This window comes from Cyrtonyx montezumae, unplaced genomic scaffold, assembly GCF_038088225.1.
Source record: "Cyrtonyx montezumae isolate F1298 unplaced genomic scaffold, pur_monq_1.0 scaffold_26, whole genome shotgun sequence".
Taxonomy (NCBI): Eukaryota; Metazoa; Chordata; class Aves; order Galliformes; family Odontophoridae; genus Cyrtonyx; species Cyrtonyx montezumae.
In genome coordinates, this window is record NW_027072003.1 from 3,416,891 (window position 1) to 3,433,385 (window position 16,495).

Consider the following 16,495-nt stretch of genomic DNA (forward strand, 5'->3'; position numbering starts at 1 on the left):
ACTATGAATGCTGCGCTCTCCTAGAGCTCCCCTAAATCTCATTCAGCTCTCGGTTTGACTGGACTCAATTTAGTGAAGATAATGGAATTACCTCTCTACAGGTCAGTGATGATTTCACATCCTTGAGTTCCTTGCTAAATTTTCTAAGAAAATCTCAGTTTCAGGAGCCATTTTTCAGCGTTCCCCTTTGCCAGGGGTTCCCCATACCCACTGGGGGTGGATTTGGGGCAGCTCTGCTGGGCTGGAGCCCCTCTGTGTGGGGCAGTGGCTCTCAGGAAAGGGTTAAAGCAATGAGGGCTGTGGGCTCCTTTGCTGGGGGGAGTTGTTCTGTCTGTCTGTTTGTTTGGAAGTGCTGGCAGGAAAGCAGGGAGGAGAAAATTACCTAAGTGATAGCGAGGTTGCCATGAACTCTATAAAACCGTGGGATCGAATCAGGCAAACTCCACCTCACCGTCTTGAACCAATGCACAACTCCTGAATTGAAACCCACCCCAGCACCGAGTGAGCTCAGGGACTTGAACTCCAACCAAGCACATGAGCTCAGCAGCGCTGCAGAGCTGAACCCACGAGCGGTCCCAGCAGCACCCAGCGTTACGGGGAGCCCCGAGCAGGAATGCTGTGCTGGGGAAGCGTGCACATAATGAAGTGGAGGCAGCTTTTCTGGATCGTATTCTGCATCGTGAGGTTGTCTGGTGAGTGTGGGCTGCAGAAAAGATCAGGGATGCAGCTGCTGGGAAACGGAACAGCGTGGGAATAGTGCATGGGACAACTGCTTTGTGTCTTTGGAAAGAGCAAAATAGGGGGAATGTGTTTTGTTGGGTACGTAGTGGGGCCGGAGCAGATTGCAATTTCACATAAAGAGCACTGCACCGATGTTTTGCAGAGCAGTGCTGCGCTAAGCACCCTGTCCGACACGCGAGGTGCTGCAGACAATGCTGCTGGGCTGGGAAGGACAGCAATCGAGATGAGAGCTCTCTAAGAGGAGGTGTACTGCAGATAACACAGGGAGTGAGGATGCAGCATGCAAAGCTGCAGGGTGCACCCGCAGCTCAGGTCACCCTTGCTCTGTATATCTGTTTCGTGGTGGGAACTGAACATTTTCTGAAAATCAGATGAGTCTTCCAAAGTATTAAACTCTCCTATTCCAGCTCTTCATCATGTGAAAATAAAAATAAAAAATGAATAAAGGGTTATTCTATATGGAAATATTATCATTTTTGTCCCAAGCCTGACAACCATAAAGCAATAAAAAAGTGAAGCAGTGCTCCGTGCGGGCGCAGAGTGCTGGGACAGCAGCCAGGGACCCGCGGGTGTCGTCAGATGCAATTTCTCCTGACTGCTGCCAATGTGAGGGACTGCCTCTGCTGATGGAATTTGCTGTGTTTTGCTCTTCTGCTCCACGGCGCTCCTTGGATCGCTCACCCTGGGTGCTGTGCTGCCCTGTGGGATGTGTTCATGGCACACAACGGAGCCTCACAGGTGGGGGGAGCTCTGGGTTTCTGGCCATGCTCAGCTCCACACCTGTGTGAGACACAGGAGCTGCGCTTTGGATGCTCCCAATGCAAGCACTTCTGGCCCGTGTCATGTTTAGTCTTTTCTGCCAAGCTTGATTTTTTTTTCCCCCTTAAATCTGGTGTTGTTGGGAAGCATTCTTTCTTTATTAACTGTTTTCCTGCACGATCCAGAAAAGCTCCACAAATCAGCAACGCAGAGGGGGGTTTCCAATGTCCACGTGCAGCCCCGTGGTGCCCTGAGCCCACGGCCACGACCAGCCCCACACCCATATCCTGCCTGGGGCTGTGCAAGGAGGGAGGGGGGAAGGCAGGGATTTTATCAGATATTTCCAGAGGGAAGAGGGCTCCACCCGCACGAGTTCCTGCCACATGGCTGGGAGCAGTGCGGCGGGGAATGTGTGAGTAATGCAGGACGGAGCTCCGTGCCGTGGTCCCGGTGCTGTGGGTCCCAAAGCGCACGCGAGGTGTAATTAAAGTCTAGGGAATCCCCCTGGGCTGCACCTTCTGCCTTGCAGGGCTGCAGGTGCGGGGCAGAAAGCACTGTGGATCGTGTCTTTGAGTGGAAAGCAAGGCATGGGTTTGGTTTTTTTTGTGTGGTTTTTTTTTTTTTGTGTGTGTGTGTGTGTGTTTCCTGAGTTTTTGGCTTTGAGGAGTTTTGCTTTCTGCAGTTTCGCACCGGGGGATGAGCGCTGGGATAGCAAAGCTGGTGGAAAACATGTGTGCAATAAACGGCCGCTTCAGTGCGGGTCCTCCAGCTCACATTTGGATGGTTCTTTGTCCCACGGGTCCCAGGGCTTCAGAAAACTTCACTGTGGTTTCTGCAGAAGCGGCTGCACGCACCGCGATGGAGGGAGGAGACAGCGACGCTGTGTGACACATCTTCCTGGGCTTCACTTTGTGACCTGAAAAGGCTTTGAATAGAAATACCTCTGGTGCTGTGCAGACCTCTGGAGCAGTTCGCGGGTGCTGGGGTGGCTGTGGTGCTTTGGGAGGTCGTCACCCCCAGTTCCAGTGATGTGAAGTTTCCATCCGATGGCCGTGCAAACGCAGTGCGTGGATTTAACTTTGCGCTACTTGCGATTCTGGGCACACGCTCGTGCCTCCTGGTTTTGATTTGTTCACATTCTTCAGAAAAACTCGGGGATGGGATTGGCTGCAACCGACGGGGAGGGGGGAGACCTTCCCTAAGAGCAGAGCCCAGCTCTGGCCCCGACCACCTGCACCTGCCCCCAGCAGCTGCAGAGGGAACACAGCTCCCAAGCAGCCCCACAGGGACCACTGAGCAGCAGCACGGCCTTCAATCAACCACTCAGGTCCTCCAGGCCTCCTCCAGCCGTGGAGCTGACAGCTTGAATTAGGAAAAGTCCTGCCAGGGTGACCCTGATATGCATAGAGCTGAAATGCACAGCACCCCAAGGCACTCTAAGGGTGCAGTGCATGCACCCAGCCCCACTGCTGGCATTGCTCAGCCCATGTCAGCTCTGCTCCCCGTGGAAGTGCTGCTGGGAAGGGTGAGGTAACGCTCCTTGGAGCCGTGCTGGGCAGAAATACAAACGAAACAGCATATTTTATATTAGTTTGTCTTTAGTGTCTGGATAAGAGTCTTAAACAGCAACAGCCCCGCAGGAGACACTGGAGCAGCTTGTAAAAGTGGAAATAGGAATGTAAAAGGTTAAGAGATGGGAAGAAATGCGTTTTCACTGACTCATGAAGTTCACGGCAGAAGGGAAAGCTGGAAGTGTCATCTCTGGAACACACCAGGAAGCAATATATAAACTTTAAGTTAGAGCAACGAGCGACTCCCCAAACATTCTGCTTTACCTCCAAAGATGTTTTTGCTCATGAGTCAGAGCCTGAGCCCCAGCCAATGGGAATGTTTCTGTTTACTTTGACACGCTGCCTGCGGCTGCAGATCCAACTTTTTTTTTCCCGAGGCACACAGCGATCTCTTCCAAAGCCTGAGTCTTCCCTCCGAGGATTATCAACTCAAGCTGCTCCACAATCCAGCTTTGTGCAGTGCTCTGATGGAGCTCAGGGTGTGCAGGATGAGGGCCCATCCTCAGTGCTCCCGGAGCCTCGGTGCTCACAGAGCCTTTGATGCTCAGCCAGCTCTTTGCTCTCTAGACTCCCCCCATGTGAGCTCAAGGCCAACTTGGGGCAAGAAGAAAGCAAAGTTTTGACTGAAGCCAAGCACCCCACCCTGTGCAGCTATGGGGCAGGGGTGGGTGGGGACCCAGCTGCAGCCCCTAATGCTCCTTCTCCCCCAGGTACCGCTGCTGACAGCCCCACAGACAGCTCAGCAACTGTGTCCTTGGCCTCGACAACAGCACGGAGTGACGCTGGTAGCATGGCACCCGCCAGCACCATGGGCAGCGCTGCGACCACACCAGACAACCCCGGTAATCACTGTGTTGGTAATCAGATTGATTCAGTGCATGGGTACGGGGTGCCCTGAGAAACCCCACAGTCAGAGCATGGGCTGTGCTCTCAGAAAATAAGAACCCACTGAGAAAACCCATTGCTTTATCCCTGTGCATCCGTCAGAGCCGGGCAGCCCAGTGCTGGCTGCCTGCAGGCCTGGTGGCTCAGCCCCATTCTCTCCATCAAACAGCCAAGAGGGGATGGGACGATGTCCTCGTTATCCCAGCTCTCTGATGGCTCCAGGTCAAGGGGGGAGGTCGGCCATGGCACTGAGCCCACTGTGCACAGATTACGGAGCTCATGTAACAATTAGGCGACCTAAGCAAGCCTAATGCATTTCTTATACAGCCAGCACCGTGTTCTGGTGCTGCTGGCTATGACAAATCAATATTGTACTTCAGTCAGCGCAATGCCACGCACTGATTGCAGAGGACTTAAGCTTCTCCATGCTTTTCTCCCAACCAGCAGCCACCCCTCAACCCGCAGCAGCCAGCCCCAGCTCCCCCGGACTCAGCAGTGGGCACAGCCCCCAGTCCAGCGTCCAGCCGAGCATCCAGCTGAGCACCCAGTCCAGCGTCCAGCTGAGCACCCAGCACAGCACCCAGCACAGCACCCAGCGCAGCACCCAGACCAGCCAGACCCCCACACCACTGCTGGGCACTCACTCGCAGCCAGAGAACACAAGCAGGGGGGCACCCATCACACTGAGCCCAGCACTGCACCCCAGAACGACGGCAGCTGCACACCCATCTGCAACCACACTGCTCAGCTCCACAGCCACCCCCGTGCTGACGGAGGCCACCACACAGCTGCACACATCTGGCAGTGTGCACAAGGTGAGAGGAGGGGGATGGGGCTGCACATGGTCTGCCTCGGTGATCCCATACAAAGGGGAGAGTGGGCGGCTTCACATCAGGGCTGTGAGCAATTACAGAGGGTGTCTTGCTCCCAGCACTGTCTGCACTGTGGCCTTTATGGGAAGGGAGGGATGAACAAAGCTGGTGATGCAGTGCACGCACCTCAGGACCAGTGAGCAAAGCAGAGGTGCTGCAGGGCCCTGCAAACTGCTCCCAGGCTACATAGGGCAACCCAGGATCCTCCAGCTCTGTGCTGAGAGCTGCTGAGCAGAGGGCACGACGCAGGTACTCTGAAGGGGTCCTCCGCTTTCAGAATCATCCAGCTGCACATTTTGGACAACACACACTGCTCCAATGGTTCGCTAATGCAAGCTCTGCTTTCTGACTTCCAGCCCATCTCGTGCCACAACATCAAAGAAGTGAGAGACAGCGGAGCCCTCTGCCTGCGGCTCAACGAGTCCCACACCTGCGTGAGTGGCAGCCCCACGTTTGCAAGGGGGAGGCACACGGGGGCTGGGTGGGCAGCACTTGTATTCTGGAGGAGCTGAGGTCACAGTACAGGGGGTTAGTTTGGGGTGGACTGTTCCCGGGAGAAAGCACGAGGTCTGTGCCAAACAAATGGGGAGGGATGGCTGCAGCAGTCCCTGGGGGATCCCAAAGGGATCCCGACAGAATCCAGCCTCCAGGTTGCATAAATCCTTCTTTTTCATCATGAAGCTCTGGGGTCAGTTTGACTTCTGAAGTCTCTCCCACCACATTTAACAGGAAACTGCCTTTGTTGTTCTCCTTCCCCTCCTCTGCTGGGAACACGGACACCGTCGCCCTTTCTTGTCTTGCCAGCAGCCTGGGGAAGGAGCCTGGGGGCAGAGCTGCGTCCCTGTCCGTGCTGCATCCCAGAGGAATCCCAGACACTCTGTAACAGCCCTCAGCTTTTTGCACCCAAACCATTTATAGGAGCAAGGGAGGGTCGGCTGTGCTGCTGCTTTGGGTGGGAGCGAGTGGGCCCTCCGTGCAGGAGCTGCAGCAGAGCCCGATGGGGGCAGGACATCGTGGGACAGCAAGTAGGCAAAGCCCATGGTACAGATGACAATGATGAGTCTTATTTTGCTGGTCAGCAAAATCAAATGCCCGTTAAATGGCATTTTGGGGTTGCAGGTGTTCATGGGGGCAGTGGTTTGCTGGGGTGGGTAGGGAAGCTCCCAGGCTCAGCTGCCATCTAGTGGCACCAGCCCTCCTGGCACTTGCATGGGTTGCATGAGCATGGATGGGTGCATGCATAGCGTGCAAGATATCCTTATAGGGCCGTAGCAAAGTGCATGCCCTGCTCCAAACTGCTTGGGTGCTGCAGCTGGGAACTGATAAGGGCCTCCAAAAAGGGGCAGATCAGAGCGAATGGCCTCGTGTCCTTCCTGCTGACTTCCCAAAGCAAGTGAGCAATGAGCTGGCATCCAGCACTGCTAATTGCAAAGGGAAATTCTGATACGTGGATGAGTTCTTTCCACAGCGGAGAAAGGAAAATACACGCTTGGGGCTCTTGTTCCATCTTGGCCTTCCTTGTCCCCATGCCAAGCTCTATAGAGACAGCTGAATCTGATTTGTTTGTTATTCTCCCGTGGATGGATCTCTGCATTTTTGTTAGCTCAGTGTGCCTGTTGGGGTGGGACTCCGGGGGGAGGAAGGCGGCGTGGAGCTGCGTAAGGGACAGAGGGGCTGTGATTGTGGCCCAATGGGATGGGATGAGCATGGGGTCAGTGGCTCTGCTGGCAGACTGCATCTGAAAATAGCTGCAAGGAGAAGGACAGTCCTGTCCCATACAGGGACCTGCCCATGGGATGGAAAGGCTGCAGCTCTGTTTCTCCTCTTCCTCTTCCACCCAAGCACCGGTTCAGCCCTAAGATGTGTGAAACACGAGTTTTGTTGCTTGGCCTTTGATCAGCAACCTAGCAAAAACACTGAAGATATTTCCTAAACAGGAAGGCAGAATGCTTCTTTGTTATTTCCCCTCTCTCCCGGCTCCTGCCTGGGATCCTGAAACAATGGGGCTCTTCAGGCTGCTTGCTCCGTTCAGAAATTGGAGGGCCTTGCCGTGCCATTGGGATCCTAAATTTAGCTTTGTTTAAATGTCACTTGCAAGAGTTGCTACGAGTATCTTAATTTCATTTATTCTTGGTTTCGTGGCTCCTGCAGAAACACTTTTTGGATACGAAGGGCTCTGAGCTGTGGAGTGTGATATGCGAAGAGGACGCGCACCGCGTGCCCCCACCCTGCCAGATCAAACTCACCATGTCCGAGGTGGACCAGGAGTGTCTGCTGCTCGTCCTGGATGGGAACACAGGTCAGGAGCTGAGCCCCTGCTGTCACCATGCCATGGCTCCAGAGAGGGGCTGGGGAGATCTCTGTAGGGCATCAATTCTCACTTGCAGCCCGGGAGGAGCTTTTTCTTCTGGGGTTTTGCTTGAGCCGGAGAGGTGAAGGGGCTCGTGGCTCCTGGGCTCCTCATGTTGATGTGAACTGCACTGTTGTAATTCACTTCTGCTTTAATAATTGCAGATCCTGCTACGGATGTGCTCCAGGAGTCTCACTGGGAAAAGGTAAATGCCCAGAGTGGTCGGGTGCTGGGAATGGGGTTTAGACAGCTCAGTGTCAGGATGGTCTCAGTGCCCCAAATCCACGGCTGTGCCAGGCAGTGGTGAGCCCGAAGTCCCCATCTATTGGATACTGCATATTTGGCATGCAACAGTGCTCCGGGATCTCCAGTGCAAGCACTGAAGGTAGAAGCGCTTGTAATACTCATGGTAACACTGGGTGGTATTCTCTTAAAAAAGGGCCGGATCCCCACGATAACTCTTAGGATGTAATTGGCACTCTGCATCTTCAAAGCATTGCGCTGATGTTAATTAATTCCCACTCTCAGCACTGCAATGCCTCCCAGCAAAGCCGATCCCGGGCAGCACAGCCCAGCCCTGTTGGTGTGCAGCCACCACGGAGGTGAAGAGCAGCTTGGTTTGAGAGCTGCAGAGCAGATGCACACGTTCCCTTTTCGCAAAGCTCTCAGCTCCCTTCGGCGTTGCGTGCTTGTTGTTTCAGTTCGGAATCAAGTCCCTCGAACGGGGCAGCGTGCGGAGCCACCAGGACTTTTCTCGCAAGACCTTGACGGCTTTGGTCACCTCCGGGCTCCTGCTGGCAGCTCTGGGCATGGCTGGGTACTTCCTGATGAGGCGGCGGAGCTGGAGCCCTGCAGGACAGAGGCTGGTCAGTGCGTACAGGTGGCAGAGCGCCCGGTAGCCAGGAGCCGGCGCCCCGCTGCCCATTTCCCGATGCTGTAAGAAAGGCTCTTCCTCCCCTGGCTTAATAAATGGTGTCAAGAAAGAAAGAAGAAATGCTCCTATGTCCACATTCCCCGCTCCGGGCAGGCTGAGCGCTCAGTGCCTCTTTGCTGTGAGTTTCAAGGCCCAGCGTTTCACCCATCACTGCTCATGGGCACGTGCACAGCGGTGCCGCAGCCGTTGGAGGGCTTCATTGCCAGGAGAGCCTTGCTCCAGATGTGCAGCTGTGCAAGAGGCAGCTGGAGCCCAGCACTGCTGGGGGCAGCTCTGGATGGTGGCAGTGGGGGGAGCTGCTGGTGTAGATGCTGAGCGGTGTCACCCCACTTGGCCATGGCCAGCACAGACCTCACTGCCACAGACACGGGGTGAGGAACAAATGAAGGTCAGGGGGTGAACATGGGATGCACAGTGCTGATGCCCACGCCCTGTTCTCCTCTGCTGCTGGGTGCAATTTCTGCCCACAGCTCAGGGCCACCAGCTCCTGCTGGACCTCAAGGGACCTATTGCATCCCTATGGATACTGTTGTATCCCTATGGGACCTACTGCATCCCTATGGAGTGAGTCCATAGAGGAGGAGTCAATGGCAGCTCCTTGCAGCAGTGTCAGTAAAGCTGCAGAGCACAGCTGTGCATGGGCAGGCCCATATGCATCTCCACGCTGGAGTGCAGTCCCGAGCTGCTGGTGTGTTGCTGCAAGGGGTAGGGGAAGAAAAGTAGGAAATGCCCATAGCTTTCTTTCCATGATGGTTCTTCTTGGCCAAGGGGGAAAGCAGAGACACACAGTGCTGGGGCAGCTCTGCAAACCCAAGATGGGCCCAAAGCATGGTTATCCATCCTGACAGCTTCTCTTTTTGGGTCTGACAGGACAAAGCACAGCTCCTGGCTGCCAGCAGGGCTCCCTGTGGTTCTATGTGCCCACAGGATGCCATCCAACCACTGCTTGGTGGCAAAGTCACCCACTGCTGGCCCTCCCCTCCCTAACACCTCCCTCTCCCTCTCCCTATCCCTCTCCTCTCCCTGCCTGCAGGATGAAGACCATTATGACCTGGAGACCGGCAGCCAGGGCAGCCCTGCACCGCAGGAGAAGCCAAGTGCCAACGGGGCGCAGGAGAACGGCGCATCCCGCAACGGCCGCGGTGCCACGCAGAGCCTCGCTGACACCCCCATGTGACCCCACGGAGCACAAGGACCTTTTTCCTGATTTTTTATATTCTTTCTCTCGTTTCCATGAAGAACTTCGCCATCACCCCCAAAGCACGCTGCGCTCCAGCGCTGCCTGGGGTTGTTTCTCTGCTCTCCTTCCTTCTCCCACTGACTGCACGGGAAACTTCTTCACTGCCATCCTCTGCTTTTGTTGTTAAAAGCACACGGTGAGAAATGCAGCTGTGCTTCAGCCCTGAGCAGAGGGAGGCTGAAGCAGTGATCTGGGTTGCAGCGGTGATCTGGGCACCAGCAGCCCCAGGATTTGGTGGCACCGTGATTTGAGTAGTTAAATTGGGATTCCAGTGACACGAACCTCTCAGGTTTCAGGGAATTATGTTTGTTGGTTTTTTTTAATCTCGTCTTTAAGCACAGGATGTCTTCCTCCTTTAAGAGTACGGGGTGTTCAATCCCTGCTGCACTCTTTGTGCCGCCTCTGGCATTCCTTCTTTCCATAGAATGTACTGAAGCTCCGTGTAACGCTTCCCACGTGGCATTGAAGGCTGAAATACAGCCAGGCCTCGAGCTCTGCTGACCCCCCTGGGGTGCAGGTGGATGCTCTGGGGTGATGTCTGGCCCATCTCCCAGCTTGGAGGTGGCATTAACACCGCAGCAGCGATCCATCACCACGTGGTCCCATCATCCCACCCCACAAAGTGGGGCTTCGGCCTCTGTAGGGCTTTGGGAACAGAAGACACCGAAGGGCTCCTGGTTGGACATCTGCCGGACTCTGTGATGGACGTTTCTGCCTTTGCATTCCCCAAAATATTTTCACTTTACAGTAGCAAAAAGCCAATGCTGAAATGCCAACAGCGGGAGCAAACCGAGTGCTGTTTGGCTGCGAACCACTCCTCCCAGCCCTCAGTGTTAATCACCTCGGTGAAAAAGGACCAAAACAACAACAACAAAATGAAGCCTTATAAATGAGCTCCTCGGCTGTGTCCTTGGAGCCGCCACGTGTTCATCCCGCTGGGACGCGGGGCTCGGGACCACGCCTCACAGAGCCCTTGTTTTGCAGCAGGACGTGATGACTCAAAGCTGTCGGACACGTCTGCTGGACAAGTGACGTGCATCGAGTTATTAAACGGTGTTTGTTTGATTTTCTGATGTTTACAATGCGCTGCTGATTCCTGGAGAAATAAACGAGGCTGCAGGCTGACGGCTGGGGGCTGTGCTGACAGCTGTGTGCGTGTGTGTGTGTGTGTGTGTGTGTGTGTGAGCAGGAGGAGGCTTCCTCTGTGCGCCCACAGCACGGTGTTTGAGCTGCACTGTGCCATGCAACGGGGCAGGGCTGCAGGGCATGGAGATGGGTGGGCACCCACGGGTATCCATTCCCATATCCGTATTCCCACATCCATGGGTATGGATAGCGTGGAGTCTCGGGGTGGAGGAGGAAGATCTCCCTCCTCCCTGCACACTCCTATAGAAGCAGAGGTCATTTTGGCTGCTGAGTTTTTTTGGTGCATACATTTTTCTGGGCTCTGGAGCATCTGAGCAGCGCTGCTCCGGGTGTGGGTTCACTGCTTCTGCCTCTCCTCTCCCAGACCACAGCTCCAGCAGGCTGGGGAGGCTGAGCTGGGGTCTCCCAGTGGAAATCGTGGGCTCAGGTGGGCTCACTTAGATCCCTGCTCACTGCAGCTCCTTCCACATACCGACATTGAACGCTTGTAGGCACTGTGCAGGAGGTGCCCTCAAAAACCCATGAGCTGGGCCAGCACTCTCCTGGAGGCAATTCCAACAGCACAGAATGGAGCGCGGTGGAGGGGGTGAAGGGGGAAGGCCCTTCCTCGTGTGTTTTCTATTTCCTTTTGGCAGCTGCTTATCTAATCAGCACCATCAGAAACGAGAGATCTAATCAAACCTCAGGTGCATTTTTCACAGCTCAGGGTACGTCCTACAGCCAAACAACAAAGCCACGGTCAGGCGCTGGGGCAGAACAAAAAGCTTCTCAGGAACATCCTGGTGGGCACGGAGCCGAGCGGGGCCGGAGGACGAGCGCTGCGGAAGGGGCTGCGGGAGGCTCGGCCTGGCCAAGCCCAAGGGGCTGTTGTTGTTCCTTCCTTATCAGCCCCTTCGCATCCCTTCCTCGTGGCCCTTGATGGGGCTGCAGCGTTTCTCCTGCTCGCCCGGTGGTGATGCAGCCATGGAGTGCCCCGGCCGAGCACCAGCCCAGAGCAGAACGGAGACACGGACCCTTCCCCAGGCTGAGAGCAGAGAGTTGAGCAATGAGGGATACTTCTGTGTCTGAGCTGCCACACAGTGCTCCTGCGAGCTTAAGGCTCGCTCAGTGCATTGCCGAAGCCAACCAAATTCATCAGAGCAAGCAAGTTTTAATTAAGTCTTATTAACTACTTCTCTCAGTGGATCTTCCGTGGCGTGCATAGCAAAACCAGCACGACCTTGCCAGGTGAGCCCTGCACAGCAGAACAGCCCATCCCACATCGGAGGAAAGCAGTTCTGCTTTCTGCTTCCTCATTCCTTTTTTCCACTGATTTGGTGCAGTGACCTCCAGCACGTGGCACGAGTCCCACCCGCAGCCCCAGCTCTGCTCCTGCTGCTCCCCGTGCCCTCCCAGGGCACCCACAGAGCGTGGTACGAAGTCCCTTAACCCCAACCCTAACTCTGCCCCATTGCACCGTGACAGCCACCAAAAGCAAAGACACAGAAACGAGTTGGGGGGTGGGGGGGGGACGGGACCGGGATGCACTGCAGTGCCGTTTGGAGGACAGCTGCACAACTTAGAAACTGCAACAGCAACGGTCTGGGGCATATACATACATACGTACAGCAATGCTGCTATCTGCTGGAGGAGCCCTGCTAGAACAGTGGGGCTGCACCCGGGTCACCGTGAGCCATCGTCGTGCTGAAGACCCACGTCCCGAGGGCCTGGCCCTGGCGTGTCTATTTCTGTCTTGGGTCTTTCTTTGCGTTAAATGATGTGTTTCCCACCCCGAGTTCTTCATTTGCTATTTCTGTTTCTTGGACTCGTGATTTGGTTGGGTTTTATTTTTTTTTCTTTAATCTTCACGTTCACATCTTCCTCCTTTTCTTATCCACCGCCTGCCCCCAGAGGCTCTCTGCTGCTTTGGCAACGTGCTAACGTGTTTGGGAACGATAAGACATCTAATTAATAGTTTAATTAGCGGTACAAGGTCCTAATAGCTTATTAAAGGAAAATCATTCAGAAAATTCTTTTCCTTTTCTCGTGTTGGTACCATAATAAAACCCGCTCTGAATGGCGCCCGGGACGGAGGGAGGGATGTGTGATTTCACGGGGGATTTTCCACCACTAATACCATTATTTCCTCCTTGTTTAAAAACAATTTAACAGCTCGGCAGAAGCAACTGCGAAGGGAACAACGCTGCTGCGGCGCGGCCGGTGGTCCTGGAGGAGGAGCAACGCCCTCCTGGGTGCAGATAAACGAGACCTGGGCAAGCAACCCAGGATTTATCAGAACTGAACGGGTTTGTAGGGTGGGACCCTCGGCTGACCACGTCCCCCAGCCCCAGTCCGTGCCGCCCTCCGCCCGCAGGCTGCAGCGGGAGCTGCGCTGGGATGCCGGAGGCCGCGGTGTTTTTCCTCTGACCCATACAAAGATTTCTTTCTAAATTTATCTCGGCGCTCATCGGCAGTCCCACTTAGCGGCAGATTACGAGGCCGGGCCGATTCAAACGAGGGCAGGGGAGCCCGGAACGCTGCACGGCCGCGATGCGGGGCCGGGCTCAGCACTGCACGCCCGCACTGTGGCTCTGCAGCACAAAGCAAGCCGCAGCCGAGTGTGCACTGCCCCCCACGCAGCTGAGCATCCCTCGGTGTGTCCCCCCCATCGTGTCACAGCCGCTCGGGGCAGCACTGCCCACCTCTGCTCTCTGTGCTGAGGATGCGGTACGGATTAAACCACCGCAGCAGAACGCACGGGTGCCGCTAACGCTGGCTGCATGCTTTGCGTTCAGCCCCGCACAGGAGCACGCGGCGTGCTCGGAACCACGGGGGGACGTGACGCAGAGACGTTTTCTTCCGCGCTGTCAGCAAATCACTTCATCCGCGCCGTGCCAAGTTTCCCATCCATTACACGGGGAATGATGACCCTTCTGTTTCCTAAGGGGGGGAGGGGGAACGGGCTGCGGGGCCACGCAGTGACACACGCAGAGCTGCAAAGAGCGGCGGTGGCAGCGCTGGAGCATCGACCGGATCCCTCCTCCCGATGCTTTATTTTTTGGTTTCGTTTCGTGTTGTTTTGTTTTAATTGCACAAGATCCCCAAATGGGTTCGTCTGTTCTGGTCAGGATGGAGAAAGATTTCTTGGGTCCACGTCCTGCGAGCAAGGAGAAGGAAAAGGCTGCGCGGGACACGGCGAGGGATCCGGAGCTCTTCTTTCGCCCGTCCGCCGCCCCCCTCCCGACCCCCCCATGAGCTGTGGGAGGGGTGGGGGGGAGGGCACGGCCTCCTGGGACGTGTAGGCAGAGCGGGGTGACCTTGCCCGGGAGCTGGGGGGGAGTGGGGGGAGGGGGGGCAGGCAGCGGCCGCCGCTTCCTCCGCTCGGGGGGAACAACCACGGCACAACCCCTGAGCATCCCATGCTCCGGTCCTGCACACCCCCCCGGGCCCCGCAGGGTGCCGGTGCAGGTGGGGGCACGGATGCTGCAGCACCTGGGGCTGGGCAGCGAGAAGCAGCAGTTGATGTTGTTATTATTATTATTGTTCTTCTTATTATTACTATTATAACTATTATTGTATATAATTGTATATTATTGTATATTATTGTAATATAACTATTATGTAACTATTATTATTATTATGGAAACAGTGGTCCTTGAGGGGACATCTGCCCGAATGGAACATAATTAATAATAATAATAATAATAATAATAATAATAATAATAATAATAATAAGAAGAAGAAGAAGAAGAAGAAGAAGAAGAAGAAGAAGACAAGAAAAGAAAAGAAAAAGAAGAATAATTACTAATAATTACTAATTAAAATATTACGTTTTACATATTATTTTTATATGTTTTACATAATATATTTATATTTATATATTATATTTTGATTAAGTATATTAAGTACATAATAATGATAACATGCGTAATAATTATTAATTAAAATGTTATGTTCAATTTGTTATCATTCTTATATTTTAATTATTATTAAGTATATAATAATAATGTTAAAATATGTAATGACTGTTAATTAAAATGTTATGTTCAATTTGTTATTATTCTTATTATGTTTAAATTTTTATTAAGTATATTATTAAGTATATAATAATAATAAATATGTAATAATTATTAAAATATTATGTTCAATTTGTCGTTGTTTTTCTTTTCTTTTTCTTTTTCCTTTTCTTTCCTTCTTCTTTTTCTTTCCTTTTCTTTTCTTTTTCTTTCTTTCCTTCTTCTTTTTCTTTTTCTTTTTCCTTTTCTTTTCCTTCTTTTTCTTTTTCTCCTTTTCTTTTTCTTTTACTTTTTCTTTTCCTTCTTCTTTTTCTTTTTCTTTCCCTTTTCCTTCTTCTTCCTATTATTATTATTATTCTGTCCCATTCGGTCAGTTGCCCCCCCACGGAGCACTGCTTTTGTTTTCCCCGCTCTCAGACCGTGCCATTTCTGTCTGTAGGGCTTTTTAATAGCGAGGTGGCACAGACAAACCTCACTCAGTAAACTTGCCTTCCCCCTACGGCAGCTGTAGCCTGGAGAAACACGCGGAGAGCCGCAGCTCAGCCCCGGACCGGCACTGTTTACAATCCATCATTGTTAGTTAATTGCTGTTTGGTTAAATATTTACTTTGGATTAAGTTCTTTTGTGCTTTTTTCTTACCAAATGAGAAATAGGGATGTATATGCGGGGCTTTCCGGGCGGCTTTTTAAAGATATCTCCACAGCAGAGAAACCTCACGGAGTTATCCTCCGTATTTCCCACGGGCAGTTCCCTCCTATTGCTGCGCTGTCCCCTGCAATGGGCAGAACCCAAGCAGTGGGGACACCAGGCCCATTCCTGCCTGCCCTGAAGCTACGCCAAGCTCCAGGGCACATCCCAAAGGCTCGTGCTGTTTTATGGAGTGACTGCAGAGTTCGTGTCACAGCAGCTGAACCCCATGAGCATCCTCCGGGCCGCAGCTCCGCTCCCCACCTGCTCCGAGCCCCACGGGAGCAGCTGCTGCCTCCACGAGAGCCTTTTTTGGTACAACGCTGCAAACTGCCATGTTCTGCAGCAGTGACCCAACCGTTATATAAACAAGGGTTTAATTTTGGAACTTTAATATTTAAGAGGCTTAAGTTTCTTTTGCTCAGACTTGTTTTCACGCACTGCCTTTGCAAAGCGCTTCTTACCTACGCTGTGGGTTGCTGCGTTGTCCTGAGGCCGCCTTCAGGGTCCATTTGAGGAAGGGTTTTACTCGGGGTACCTCCCTGCCTGAGCATCGCTCTGCCAGCTCGGGGTAGGGTTTGCAACACTGCACAGTCCAGGCTGCACCTCCCAGGTTCTCAGCCTGACTGCTCCCTCTGAAAAACAGCAGAGAAGTAAAACAGAAGGGAGTGCTGATGCTGAGCAGCAAAGGCAGACGTGCCCACACAAACTGGGGCCCTTTGGAGGATAACACTGGGCTCCATCCTGATGGGATGGAGACAGAGATGGGACCTCTACCAGAAGTGACTTACACAACCCACAGGCACCAACAAGGAGCGAGGCTGGAGCAGCTCTGATCCTCTGCCTTCAGAGGTCTGTCTTTCTGCAGCCAGCAATCATCCCACATACATCCAGTTCAGTGATGGCGACGCAGATATCTCGCAGGTGAGACAGAAGCACTGCCCATCACTTGCTGTCAAAGACAAAGACCGTTCCCCAGCTGCTGTCCTGCCAACAACTCTCCAGCCCTCACTGCTCCGTTCTGGCTCCAGCCAAGAAGCTGAAGGAGCAGGAAACAAATTAAAAGTGCTTGGAAGGAAAGAGTTTCCATGGAGATGGAAAACCAGGTGCTTTTTCCACACAGTTAGGAGGTAGTAGGTCTTTCTCAAACAAACTCACATGCTCTTGGTAGCATGACTTCTGGCTCTCTTTCTTTGCAAAGCTGTAAGGTTTGAGTGGGCTCCATCGATAGCAGTCATCCCAAGACCAGATGCCCAGTGCTGAAGCTCACTGACACGCTCACCCTGAGCAGCACTGTGAAACAGGTATCACCTG

The 16,495-nt window shown here is 53.5% G+C and overlaps 1 protein-coding gene across 4 annotated transcripts in view; it reads left to right on the forward strand.

Annotated features, from left to right (window-relative positions):
• The first annotated feature begins 355 nt into the window (after positions 1-355).
• The window catches only part of CD34 (CD34 molecule), a 212,868-nt gene continuing 196,728 nt past the window's right edge, over positions 356-16,495 (forward strand). For 2 of the 4 annotated variants that reach the window (XM_065740412.1, XM_065740411.1), the window contains exons 1-8: positions 358-692; positions 3,782-3,913; positions 4,401-4,771; positions 5,185-5,262; positions 6,980-7,127; positions 7,343-7,383; positions 7,880-8,044; positions 9,146-10,150. In XM_065740412.1, the coding sequence (XP_065596484.1) occupies positions 614-692; positions 3,782-3,913; positions 4,401-4,771; positions 5,185-5,262; positions 6,980-7,127; positions 7,343-7,383; positions 7,880-8,044; positions 9,146-9,289 (1,158 nt within the window). In that variant the 5' untranslated portion in view covers positions 358-613 and the 3' untranslated portion in view covers positions 9,290-10,150. Of the gene's footprint in view, positions 693-3,781; positions 3,914-4,400; positions 4,772-5,184; positions 5,263-6,979; positions 7,128-7,342; positions 7,384-7,879; positions 8,115-9,145; positions 10,151-16,495 lie in introns of those variants that run through there. The other 2 variants (XM_065740414.1, XM_065740413.1) reach the window with 2 other exon arrangements.